We start from the raw sequence: 13,503 nt of genomic DNA on the forward strand, positions 1-13,503 counted from the left end.
AGAAGGGAGACAACAGAGACAAAAGGGAGACAGAAGGGAGACAACAGAGACAGGGGAGACAACAGAGACAGAGGGAGACAACAGAGACAGAGGGAGACAGAGGGAGACAACAGAGACAGGGGGAGACAGAGAGAGACAACAGAGACAGTGTAGACAGAGGGAGACAACAGAGACAGGGGGAGACAGAGGGAGACAACAGAGACAGTGTAGACAGAGGGAGACAACAGAGACAGGGGGAGACAGAGGGAGACAACAGAGACAGGGGAGACAGAGGGAGACAACAGAGACAGGGGGAGACAGAGGGAGACAACAGAGACAGGGGGAGACAGAGGGAGACAACAGAGACAGTGTAGACAGAGGGAGACAACAGAGACAGGGGGAGACAGAGGGAGTAAACAGAGACAGGGGGAGATAGAAGGGAGACAACAGAGACAGAGGGAGACAACAGAGACAGAGGGAGACAACAGAGACAGGGGGAGACAGAAGGGAGACAGAGGGAGACAGAAGGGAGAAGGGAGACAACAGAGACAGAGGGAGACAACAGAGACAGGGGGAGACAACAGAGACAGAGGGAGCCAACAGAGACAGAGGGAGACAACAGAGACAGGGGGAGACAACAGAGACAGGGGGAGACAGAGGGAGACAACATAGACAGGGGGAGACAGAGGGAGACAACAGAGACAGAGGGAGACAACAGAGACAGGGGGAGACAGAAGGGAGCCAACAGAGACAGAGGGGAGACAACAGAGACAGGGGGAGACAACAGAGACAGAGGGAGAAAACAGAGACAGGGGGAGACAACAGAGACAGAGGGAGACAACAGATACAGAGGGGAGACAACAGAGACAGGGGGAGACAACAGAGACAGAGGGAGATAACAGAGACAGAGGGAGACAGAAGGGAGACAACAGAGACAGAAGTGAGACAGAAGGGAGACAACAGAGACAGGGGGAGACAACAGAGACAGAGGGAGACAACAGAGACAGAGGGAGACAACAGAGACAGAGGGAGACAACAGAGACAGAGGGGAGACAACAGAGACAGAGGGGAGACAACAGAGACAGAAGGGAGACAGAGGGGAGACAACAGAGACAGAGGGGAGACAGAGGGGAGACAACAGAGACAGGGGGGAGACAACATAGACAGGGGGAGACAGGGGGAGACAACAGAGACAGAAGGGAGAGACAGAGGGAGACAGAGGTGTTGTAGTTAGTCCTATATGGTGTTGTAGTAAGGCTGTGTTCTGTGGATCCTGACCTTGATGTGCTAATTTGGGCAAGGGGTTGAATAAGAGCTTTTAAAGGTCAAAGCTTCTCTCTCTCCTGGGCCACTCACTTGGCAGTGTTGATGGGTTTGGGGTCGAAGTTGCCGTGTGCGTCCACAGACGTCTGCTTCTCCAGGGTGGCACCAGGGCTGGTATCCACATAGTCAGGTGGCAACGACCCAGCGATGGCACTCAGACAGGCCATGGCAGTTTTGAACAGGTCAGAGTCAAACTTCTGTATGGGGGAGACACAGGGAGACAGACAGAGACAGAGGGGAGACAACAGAGACAGGGGGGAGACAACAGACACAGGGGGGAGACAACAGAGACAGAGGGAGACAGAGGAGACAGGAGGACACAGAGGGTTGAGGTAACAAACAGTTATCTGTCACTTCCACTCATCTATCTCCCTTTCTTTCTCTCTGTCTCTATGTCACGCTATCTCCTGCTCTCTTAGACAGGTCTAGTTGGGTCAAAAGAGGACATGTCTGCTCCTGCAGGGAGAGAGGGAGCAGATTGAGGGAGAGAGAGAGAGAGAATGGAGACAGCAGAGACAGAAGGGAGACAACAGAGACAGAGAGACAGACACAGAGAGACACTCTGCAGAGCCGGAGAGCAGTGATCTGTCACATTCTGATGAATGATTTATATTTCAGCGACACTTTAGCTCCTCTCTCTCTCTCTCTCTCTCTCTCTCTCTCTCTCTCTCTCTCTCTCTCTCTCTCTCTCTCTCTCTCTGTCTCTGTCTCTGTCTCTGTCTCTGTCTCTGTCTCTGTCTCTGTCTCTGTCTCTGTCTCTGTGTCTCTGTCTCAAAATTAACAGTAAACATTACACTCATAAAGACATTTCAAATGGTATAGTATGGGCAAATAGTTAAAGTACAAAAGGGAAAATAAATAAACTCTCTCTTCTGCTTCCTAGAGATACAGTCATAATAAAAGATCGTACTTTTGGGAGAAATGTCCTCTGGTCTGATGAAACAAAAATAGAACTGTTTGGCCATAATGACCATCGTTATGTTTGGAGGAAAAAGGGAGAACTTGCAAGCCGAAGAACACTATCCCAACCGTGAAGCACGGGGGTGTGACACTCTGGCTCCATGGACTTTGATTATTGAGCCAGGGTTGTTCATTTTCATTGTTTGGGTGTATTTCTATGTTGGGTATTCTAGTTGTTCATTTCTATGTTTGGTGATTGTTCTTGATTAGTCATATGACTCCCAATCGGAGGTAACGAGTGTCAGCTGTTGGCTCGTTATCTCTGATTGGGAGCCATATTTAAACTGTGTGGTTTCACCTGGGTTTTGTGGGTTTTTGTTCCTGTTTAGTCTTTGTCACTATTGGACTTCACATTCGTCGCTTTGGTTTGTTGTTTTTGGTTGCTTTAAGTATTAAAGTCAACATGTTCTTTTCACTCGCTGCGCCTTGGTCTCCTTCACTCCTCGACGAACGTGACAGAAAAACCCACCATAAAAGGACCAAGCGGCGTGTCAAGCGGCAACAGGATCCACCTACACAGGATTTATATCCACCCATAAAGGATTCATGGACATGGGAGGAGATTCTGGATGGTAAGGGGCCTTGGGCACAACCGGGAGAATATCGCCGTCCTCGTGAAGAGCTGGAGGCAGCTAAAGCCGAGAGGCGGCGATATGAGGAGGCAGCACGGAGGCAAGACTGGAAGCCTGTGGGTACTACCCAAGAATTTATTGGGGGGGGGCTAAGAGGGAGTGTGGCGAAGTCAGGTAGGAGACCTGCGCCTACTCCCTGGACTGACCGTGGAGAGCGAGAGTACGGGCAGACACCGTGTTACGCAGTTGAGCGCATGGTGTCTCCTGTACGCAGGCATAGCCCGGTTCGGTACAGTCCAGCTCCACGTATCGGCCGGGCTAGATTGAGTGTTGAGCCGGATGTCATGAAGCCGGTCCCACGCAGCTGGTCACCAGTGCGTCTCCTCGGGCCGGCGTACATGGCACCAGCCTTGCGCATGGTGTTCCCGGTTCGCCCACATAGGCCGGTGCGGGTTATTACACCTCCCCGTACTGGTCGGGCGACGGGGAGCATCAACCCAGGGAAGGTTGGGCAGGCTCAGTGCTCAAGGGAGCCAGTACGCCTGCACGGTCCGGTATTTCCGGTACCACCTCCTCGCTCCAGCCCAGTACCACCAGTACCTACACCACGCACCAGGTTTCCAGTGCGTCTTCAGAGCCCTGTGTCTCCTCCACGCACTGGCTCTATGGTGCGTGTCTCCAGCCCTTTACCACCAGTGCAGACACCACGCACCAAGCCTCCTGTGTGTCCCCAGAGTCCTGTGCGTCCTGTTGCTGCTTCCCGCACTAGCCCTGAGATGCGTGTCCTCAGCCCGGTACCTCCAGTTCCGGCACCACGCATCAGGCCTACGGTGCGTCCCCAGGGCCAAGCATGCCCTGTTGCTGCTTCCCGCACTAGCCCTGAGATGCGTGTCCTCAGCCCGGTACCTCCAGTTCCGGCACCACGCATCAGGCCTACGGTGCGTCCCCAGGGTCCAGCATGCCCTGTTGCTTCTCCCCACACTAGCCCTGAGATGCGTGTCCTCAGCCCGGTACCTCCTGTTCCGGCACCACGCACCAGGCCTACGATGCGCCTCAGACGGCCAGAGTCTGCCGTCTGCCCAACGGGGCCTGAACTGTCCGTCTGCCCAACGCCGTCTGAACTGTCCGTCTGCCAAGCGCCGCAGGAACTGCCCGTCTGTACTGAGCCTGCAAAGCCGCCCGTCTGCCATGAGCCTTCAGAGCCGTCCGCCAGACCGGAGCCGCTAGAGCTCTCCGCCAGACAGGAGCAGCCAGAGCCTTCCGCCAGACAGGATCAGCCAGAGCCTTCCGCCAGACAGGAGCAGCCAGAGCCTTCCGCCAGACAGGATCAGCCAGAGCCGTACGCCAGACAGGATCAGCCGGAGCCTTCCGCCAGACAGGATCAGCCAGAGCCTTCTGCCAGACAGGATCAGCCAGAGCCTTCCGCCAGCCAGGATCCGCCAGAGCCGTCCAGCCAGGATCCGCCAGAGCCGTCCAGCCAGGATCCGCCAGAGCCAGCCAGCCAGGATCCGCCATTCAGTCCGGTGCTGCCCCTCAGGCCGGTGCTGCCCCTTAGTCAGGTACTGTCCCTTAGTCCGGTGCTGCCCCTTAGTCCGGTGCTGCCCCTTAGTCCGGTGCCGCCCCTTAATCCAGTGGGGTTTAGTTGGGGGGTGGTCAGGTGGAGGGGGCTACGGAAGCGGATAGTGACTAAGGTGGGGTGGGGACCACGACCTGGGCCAGAGCCGCCACCATGGACAGACGCCCACCCAGACCCTCCCCTAGACTGTATGCTGGTGCGCCCGGAGTTCGCACCTTTAGGGGGGGGTACTGTGACACTCTGGCTCCATGGACTTTGATTATTGAGCCAGGGTTGTTCATTTTCATTGTTTGGGTGTATTTCTATGTTGGGTATTCTAGTTGTTCATTTCTATGTTTGGTGATTGTTCTTGATTAGTCATATGACTCCCAATCGGAGGTAACGAGTGTCAGCTGTTGGCTCGTTATCTCTGATTGGGAGCCATATTTAAACTGTGTGGTTTCACCTGGGTTTTGTGGGTTTTTGTTCCTGTTTAGTCTTTGTCACTATTGGACTTCACATTCGTCGCTTTGGTTTGTTGTTTTTGGTTGCTTTAAGTATTAAAGTCAACATGTTCTTTTCACTCGCTGCGCCTTGGTCTCCTTCACTCCTCGACGAACGTGACAGGGGGTTGCAGCATCATGCTGTGCGGGTGCTTTGCTGCAGGAGGGACTGGTGCACTTCACAAAATAGATGGCATCATGAGGAAGGAAGATTATGTGAATATATTGAAGCAACATCTCAAGACATCAGTCAGGAAGTTAAAGCTTGGTTGCAAATGGGTCTTCCAAATGGACAAGCATACTTCCAAAGTTGTGGCAAGTTGTGGTCCTCTGTAGCTCAGCTGGTAGAGCACGGCGCTTGTAACGCCAAGGTAGTGGGTTCGATCCCCGGGACCACCCATACACAAAAATGTATGCACGCACGACTGTAAGTCGCTTTGGATAAAAGCGTCTGCTAAATGGCATATTATTATTATTATTATTATTATTATTATAATTATAAAATGGCTTAAGGACAACAAAGTCAAGGTATTGGAGTGGCCATCACAAAGCCCTGACCTCAATCCTATAGAACATTTGTGGGCAGAACTGAAAAAGCGTGTGCGAGCAAGGAGGCCTACAAACCTGACTCAGTTACACCAGCTCTGTCAGGAGGAATGGGCCAAGATTCACCCAACTTATTGTGGGAAGCTTGTGGAAGGCTACCCGAAACGTTTGACCCAAGTTAAACAATTTAAAGGCAATGCTACCAAATACTAATTGAGTGTATGTACACTTCTGACCCACTGGGAATGTGATGAAATAAATAAAAGCTGAAATAAATCATTCTCTCTACTATTATTCTGACATTTCACATTCTTAAAATAAAGTGGTGATCTTAACTGACCTAAAACAGGGAATTTTTACTAGGATTAAATGTCAGGAATTGTGATAAAACTGAGTTGACATGTATTTGGCTAAAGTGTATGTAAACTTCCGACTTCAACTGTAACAGTACCATCCTTACCTTTGTTGAGAGGGAGTCGAATATTCCCCAGAAGAGTTTCCTGGTGAGCAGCAGCTCCTCCTCTGAGGCCATGCCGGAGCTCCCCAGCCCCGAGGGAAGACAGTAGTACTTCCAGCTCTGCTCATAGTGTTCGGTCAGCAGCTGTAGGAAATACAAGGAGAAAACAGTCAGTATCCTGCTGCTGAAACCCGTCCGGGTAGTAGCTACTAGTGGAAAGTAAGATGAGAGGAAATGAAGATGACTTGTATTGGTGGTGGGCGGTCAGAAGCTAGAAGAATTAAAATCAGGAAAGAGTTAACATATCTCCCTCCCACTGATTCTGAATTCAAGCATGTGTACCCCCTGTCTTCCAAACCGCTTGAAGTCAATTAAGTATTCAAGTCAATATCCTGTTGAGATTCTGTAAATGAACGTACATGTCGGTAAAAGTCAGTGTCCTGTTTAAATAAATGTTCTAGGTACGGTATGTACTAGATACCGTGTTATCAGCTAGGAGTGAGACAGACGTGTCATCAGACAGAGGTCACACCTACCCACCCCCCACCCCCACCCACCCAGGGGAAAGAGAGAGCCAGCAAACTACAACTAGTAGAAGCTGAGATGAGAGGAAGTTAAGACTCATTGTTTTTGTGAGTGGAGGGAGGGAGAGAGGGAGGGAGGCAAGGGGTGTCAACGGATCTGTTCTCACCCTAACCACAAAGGGAGGGGGGGGGGGGGGGGGGGTCTTACCATCAGGCCCCTTACAGTACTCTGTGAGAATGGGATCTTACCCTGAGTGGCATCTTGCAGTACTCTGTGAGAATGGGATCTTACCCTGAGTGGCATCTTGCAGTACTCTGTGAGAATGGGATCTTACCCTGAGTGGCATCTTGCAGTACTCTGTGAGAATGGGATCTTACCCTGAGTGGCATCTTGCAGTACACTGTGAGAATGGGATCTTACCCTGAGTGGCATCTTGCAGTACTCTGTCAGCAGGGGAACATCAAACACCAGACGTCTCAGCAGCTGCTGCATCATGGAGGGACGCAGGTGTCTGTAGCGCAGCAGGGGAAGAGATAGATGTGACACATACAGTCAAATATGAGGATACCTCAGGTTGGAATATAAGGCTCTGACTAGGGTTGCGAAATTCCAATCAGTAATTCTGGAAAACCAGGGAATTTTGTGAAAGTTATTGGAATTTTGCAACCCTGGCATTGACCTAAAGCTACCACTGCTATAGATTAGTTGGCCACTGAAAACGCAATAGTCACAGGAGATTCCAGGACGTCAATAGAGCCTTAGAGGTCCACAGAGAGGTTTTAGAGGTCTGAGAGGTTCACAACATGCTGTGAGTCTTTATTAATACTTACTTGCAGATGGCGAGCAGACACTCCTCGATAGAGTCTCTCTGGGCCTTGGTGAGGGAGCGTCCCTTGGACAGCCGATAGATAGTGTGGAGCGTAGAGTCGATGAGCGCTGCGTAGTGCTCCGTGCCCGAGAACTGGTCAGCACACCTGGTCAGCAGGGGAAGCAGGGCCGAACCGATGTACCTGTTCATGGCCAGCGCGGTCTCTGTGGTGCTCAGCACATCCTACAGGCCGGAGGACAGAATTACATGATAGTGAATGAGAGTGGATAGACCAGTGGTCATCACCAACACTGGACTTCTCAATTCAATTCCTTTGAGACCGGTTATTTATTGCTCCGTTTCTCCCTAAAGCATCAATACAGTGCTCACAAACCAGTGGTTCTGGACATCTACAGGCTGTAATGTGCCCCAACCTAACACTAAACCACCAGTTCAGCTTAACAACTAATCATTAGAGCTGGGCTGAAAGAAAAGCCTGCCCACCCAATAGCTCTCCAGTACCAATGGTTTGTGACAACTAACCACTGTAAACAACTATTAAAGAGAATCTCAACACGTGAAGTACACAATTGTACATCAAGGGACTGAGTTTGGTTCCCCCTGTGAGTTAGATGATATCCCTGAGGTCACAGTAACCCCTAAGGCAGACTGTTTCAGCAGGTATTGAGATAAATGGGGACTGTCAGCATCACTTTCTCTCTCTCTCCCAAGGGATTATGGGTAAAGCAATTACAGAGGTCCGTCCCATGGCGACGGTCTCCCATGGCTACAGTCTCAGTGCCAGCATGGGGAATACTACTCTCTCCTACTCACCGTGTCCAGGGAAGACTGACTGAGTGGTTCACTGACTGGTTCACTGACTTACTGACTGACTGACTGGTTCACTGACTGGTTCACTGACTGACTGACTGACTGACTGGTTTACTGACTGGTTTACTGACTGACTGGTTCACTGACTGGTTCACTGACTGACTGACTGGTTCACTGACTGACTGACTGACTGACTGACTGACTGACTGGTTCACTGACTGACTGGTTCACTGACTGACTAACTGGCTGACTGGTTCACTGACTGACTGACTGACTGACTGGCTGACTGACTAACTGACTGACTGGTTCACTGACTGACTGGCTGGCTGACTGAATGACTGACTGGTTCACTCACTGACTGGTTCACAGGTTGACTGACTGGTTCACTGACTGACTGACTGGTTCACTGACTGGCTGACTGATTCACTGACTGACTGGCTGGCTGACTGACTAACTGACTGACTGGTTCACTGACTGACTGGCTGGCTGACTGAATTACTGACTGGTTCACTGACTGACTGGTTCACAGACTGACTGTGGTTCACTGACTGGCTGACTGATTCACTGACTGGTTCATTGACTGACTGGCTGGCTGGCTGACTGGTTCACTGACTGACTGGTTCACAGACTGACTGTGGTTCACTGACTGACTGACTGATAGATTGATTTGTCTCCCCTACTCACCGTGTCCAGGGAGGCGGAGGCACGGAGGTCAGGCAGGAAGCCCACCTCCAACAGGTGTAGCAGGAAGCTCTGGTCCTCCACACCGTACACACGGTCGAGAAACAACACCATGGGAGCCTTGTGATCCGGACAGAAACTAGCCGACATGTCCGGCTCCGTCACACTACCGTCTGGGGGTGGAGGAGGAGGTAGAGGAGGAAGAGGAGGAAGAGGAGGAGGAAGAGGAGGTAGATGAGGAAGGGGAGGAGGAAGAAGAGGAGGAGGAAGAGGAGGTAGAGGAGGAAGAGGAGGAGGAGGTAGAGGAGGAGGAAGAGGCGGTAGAGGAGGAAGAGGAGGGGGAGGAAGAGGAGGATGTAGAGGAGGAAGAGCAAGTAGAGGAAGAGGAAGAGAAGGTAGAGGAGGTAGAAGAGGAGGAGGAAGAGGATGAGGAAGAGGAGGTAGAGGTAACAAAACAAAGCGATTATAGAAGCGGTGAAACCAGGTTGGTGAGAGGACAGAGGAAGTCTTTGTTTTGTCGTTACACTAACACAGGATGGTCTAAATGGGGAGAAGTGTAGAGCTAAATAAAGTTCTCACATAGAATGAGATGCAACATATCTACCAGGTTTAATACAGGTTGGGAAAAGAAACAAATGTTATCTGAAAAACTGAGTGAGTGTGGAGAGCATACTAGGACAAGCAGAGAGAAGTCCTTTGAAAAAGTAATTTACAGTGTAAGGAAGGATCTCTTGGGAGAATACTTCACTGTAGGAAACAGATTAGAGAGGGTGAGAGGTGGCGGAAGTTCATTCAATAAGTAAGATACTGTATGCTTTCTCATTAGAATTTCTCATGAAGAAAATTGAAAATGGGAAAGGTTGATTGGATTTTTGGCAAAGAAGTTTATAGTTAGCTACTCCACTACAAACACATATTCCATGCTACGACTTCATATACTTTAACCAAACATGAACACTTTTAGATAAAGCACAAATTGGGAAAGCGAAGACCTTGCAGGCTGCAGTGGAAACATGGACTGAGAAACGGGTAGAGACCTACTCCTCAAGGTGTAAGCAGACAACCCAATCAGGAAGATATAAGAGCCTTCACCTCATACGGCTGATAGATTTATGTTGTAGCCCAAGATGTGACTGTGAGTGGAATAGGATACGAAAGCTCTGACACCAGAAGATGAACCTTCTACTACAGTGTAACATGTGCTTAACATTAAAACACAGCAGGGTCTTGTTGACCAGAAACAAGTCCACATTGTTCCATGTTACTTCACCATACTTAATCAACAGAGTAATGTTTCTGGACAACTCATTCAAATATCAACCAAAATTGGACTTTTAGGATAGAAATGTTCTGATACAACCAATACATATTAAAAATGTGACATTCATCTGAGGTATTTAGTCATTAGGTCCTACCTTTATTGACAATGGGCATCTTGAGTGGTATACTGATGATGCCCACCAGGTCTGTGGTAGGAACCAGGGACCGCAGGATGGCACGGATACGCAACGCCTCGCCTTTACCCTTGTTGATCAACTGAGAAAGAGGGGGAGAGGGAGAGAGAGGGAGAAGGAGAGTGAGAAGGAAGGGAGGAGGAGAGGGAGAAGGAAGGGAGGAGGAGAGGGAGAAGGAAGGAAGGAGGAGATGGAGAAGGAAGGGAGGAGGAGAGGGAGAAGGAAGGGAGAGAGAGTGAGGAGGAGAGGGAGAAGGAAGGGAGAAGGAAGGGAGAGAGAGGGAGGAGGAGAGGGAGAAGGAAGGGAGAGAGAGGGAGGAGGAGAGGGAGAAGGAAGGGAGGAGGAGAGGGAGAAGGAAGGGAGGAGGAGAGGGAGAAGGAAGGGAGGAGGAGAGGGAGAAGGAAGGGAGGAGGAGAGGGAGAAGGAAGGGAGAGAGCGAGGGAGAAGGAAGGGAGGAGGAGAGGGAGAAGGAAGGGAGGAGGAGAGGGAGAAGGAAGGGAGGAGGAGAGGGAGAAGGAAGGGAGAGAGCGAGGGAGAAGGAAGGGAGGAGGAGAGGGAGAAGGAAGGGAGGAGGAGAGGGAGAAGGAAGGGAGGAGGAGAGGGAGAAGGAAGGGAGGAGGAGAGGGAGAAGGAAGGGAGAGAGCGAGGGAGAGACAGAGAGAGCAGCAGTGGAAGGAGGACTGTGAATAGAGCTGAAGTGTCACTGATAATATGTAGATGATGAATTTGGGGGGTAAGGACAGCATGCCAAACAGACAGGAGACGGGAGAGAGACAAGGCACTGATCTAACTTCTGCAGCTGTGAAGAAACCAGAAACTTCCTCTGGGTCACTAGAAACATTGGCCCTCACACATCGTTGGTCGGATAACTCAGGACACGTTTGTGATGAAAAGCTTTGTTTTCTTTTCTTTCTTTTCTGATGACCTTGATGTTGTTCTGGTCCAGGTTTCTCTCGGGTATCTCGAGATTGTATCTCAATGAGACTATCATCGATAAATAAAGATTTGATAATAACAAAATAACTAATAAAAGGTGTTGTCACTCACGTGCATCTCAGGAGCGCAGCGCCCCAGCAGGTCAATAAGGGCAGAGTAGAAGGACATGATGGCGTTTCCTGTGTGGACCACCTCTTCCTCCTCATCCTCACCAGACCTAGGACACAGATAAACAAGTCACTTCTAATGAGCTGAAAGGTCATCTCTAGATGTATGGCTAAAGTCCTCCCTGACTGAATGAATAAAGCTCATGGTTTAAAAAAGCTCCATAGCAGATTGTCAGTTTCCAACTCCACCCCTATAGCCCCTATCCATCTGCATTTCTTGTAAAGGAATTGAATTGAAGCTCTCAGCCTTGAATTGAAGCTCAACCTTGAATTGTCTTCCATATTCATTCCACTACTCAATGATCCTATGTTAATTATAAAGGTGTCATCTGATGATGAGTGCTTGAGATTGAATTACCCAGAAGGTTCTCCCTCGGCTGTAGAGGGCAGGTCCAGAGCAGGGTCCTCAGATATCTTAATGGCTTCCAACATGGCCGCCAGCAGGCCGTTGCCCCCCTCTCCTCTCAGGGCGGGACCAAAACACTCTGGACGCCTGATCAGCAGCTTCACCACCGTGTTAGAGTTCTCCTCTACACTCTCACCTGCAGGGATGGAGGGAGGGGGGGTGGGGGGGGGGGTAAGGGAGGCAGGGAGGGATGGAGGTGGGGGGGTAAGGGAGGCAGGGAGGGGTGGAGAAAGGGGGAGAGGGGCATTAGGAAAGGAAGGGATTGGGAGAGTTTCATTACAAATTTATATTGAATAAGATAGACAGCCAATCCACAACCAATGGTTTATCCACTTCATCCTCAGAGTAACTAGCGCTAAAATCTCTCTCTCTCTCTCTCTCTCTCTCTCTCTCTCTCTCTCTCTCTCTCTCTCTCTCTCTCACCGTTGCTGAAGACAGCAAAGCGGAGGAAGGACAGGTATCTCTCTCCCTCTATGGGGTTCCAGCCAATGTCAGGATATCCTTTAGCCAGGAGCATGGCACAGCTCTGCAGCCCACAGCCTGCCAGGTAGGTCACCACCTGAATACAGAACAACTTTGGTGAGTCCTTCAGCACTCTATTACACAGTTCTTCCAACCTCAGATCCACTCTCCAGAAATGTGCACTCATCACTCAAGTCAGTCATGTCAGAATCAGGGACTGACAGTGACAGCATGAGGACACACTCCAGCCTGCCTGTTCAAGTTGAACAAATGCATTTCATTTTTCACTGGAGCGACTCAGACTGGGTTTGGAGCGGCTGGGTTTTGGGCAGGGGGGTGTGTGTTATTTAATGTGATAGAGTGACAGACGGTGTGTGTCTCACCTTGTCAAGGTCAGGCTCCTCCAGAGCGAGGGCCAGGCTGTTGTTGTCCATCACTGAAGACGCTGCTACGTCCAGGGGTGTAGAACCTCTCATGGCTGGGGAGGCTGACGAGACAACGGAAGAAAACAAAAAACATTTAATTTCATGCCTCTTGTCTTGAGAAAGGCCACTGGGCAGAAACGTCACTGACATGTTCACTATTGTGGACATGGAATAAACGATACAAGATCACTTTATTTTTGACACCCCAGTAAATCTCTCAATTGTAAATAGAGGCAGGGAGAGACAGACAGGAGTCAGCATAGACAAACACATTCCTAACAGCAGGGGGCAGTGTCTCACATCTCCTAAACTGCATGTCATTTACACCACTACATCAAACCTGATTCACTTCCCACTTCCAACCTCCCAGCCAGCCATTGATCTGGTTACTCCCCATTAGTGCTGGGGAGTCTGTCTGTAGGGGCCAGTGTATAGTTAGGGGATAAATAGGATGTGAGGTACATTTTCTGCAACACATTTACTACAGTCAGCATATAATATTAGTGCTTTGAAATCAATTTCAAACTATTTATAACCGTTGCTGCCAAAGGGGCAGTAGCATAAATTACAACGATTTGATTCGAAACACAAACATGGAGATGATTTGAATATGTGCCCATTAAGTGCTGTGATCTTGAAAATACTTTCAGTTGAGGTGTTCATATCAGCAGCTATTCGTACATCAACAGTCCTCAGCATATCAGTGCTATAAAATAATCTGAAATCAATTTTAAACAAACCATTTGGTTCTAAGCCCATACGGAACAGTATATGAGGGTGGTTTGTATGTGCCCATTAAGTGCTATGATCTTGAGAATGAGAAATCTTCTATCACACACTGTCAGGTGTTCACTTCATCAGCAGCTATTCCTCACAGTCCAACCCTAGTGAGTCATCACTCCATGCCCTGCAT

The 13,503-nt window shown here is 49.9% G+C and overlaps 1 protein-coding gene across 1 annotated transcript in view; it reads right to left on the bottom strand.

Moving 5' to 3' along the window:
* The window catches only part of LOC311106745 (ryanodine receptor 3-like), a gene marked incomplete at both ends in the record, with an annotated part of 179,129 nt that overhangs the window by 62,639 nt on the left and 102,987 nt on the right, over nucleotides 1-13,503 (bottom strand). The window contains 10 exons of the mRNA XM_084149143.1: nucleotides 1,336-1,499; nucleotides 5,899-6,039; nucleotides 6,841-6,931; nucleotides 7,251-7,471; nucleotides 8,744-8,913; nucleotides 10,156-10,276; nucleotides 11,242-11,347; nucleotides 11,656-11,839; nucleotides 12,127-12,262; nucleotides 12,549-12,652. Coding sequence (XP_084005269.1) covers nucleotides 1,336-1,499; nucleotides 5,899-6,039; nucleotides 6,841-6,931; nucleotides 7,251-7,471; nucleotides 8,744-8,913; nucleotides 10,156-10,276; nucleotides 11,242-11,347; nucleotides 11,656-11,839; nucleotides 12,127-12,262; nucleotides 12,549-12,652 — 1,438 coding nt within the window. The remainder of the gene's footprint in view (nucleotides 1-1,335; nucleotides 1,500-5,898; nucleotides 6,040-6,840; nucleotides 6,932-7,250; nucleotides 7,472-8,743; nucleotides 8,914-10,155; nucleotides 10,277-11,241; nucleotides 11,348-11,655; nucleotides 11,840-12,126; nucleotides 12,263-12,548; nucleotides 12,653-13,503) is intronic.

The sequence above is a fragment of the Coregonus lavaretus genome, assembly GCF_964263955.1.
Source record: "Coregonus lavaretus genome assembly, chromosome: 31".
Classification (NCBI taxonomy): Eukaryota; Metazoa; Chordata; class Actinopteri; order Salmoniformes; family Salmonidae; genus Coregonus; species Coregonus lavaretus.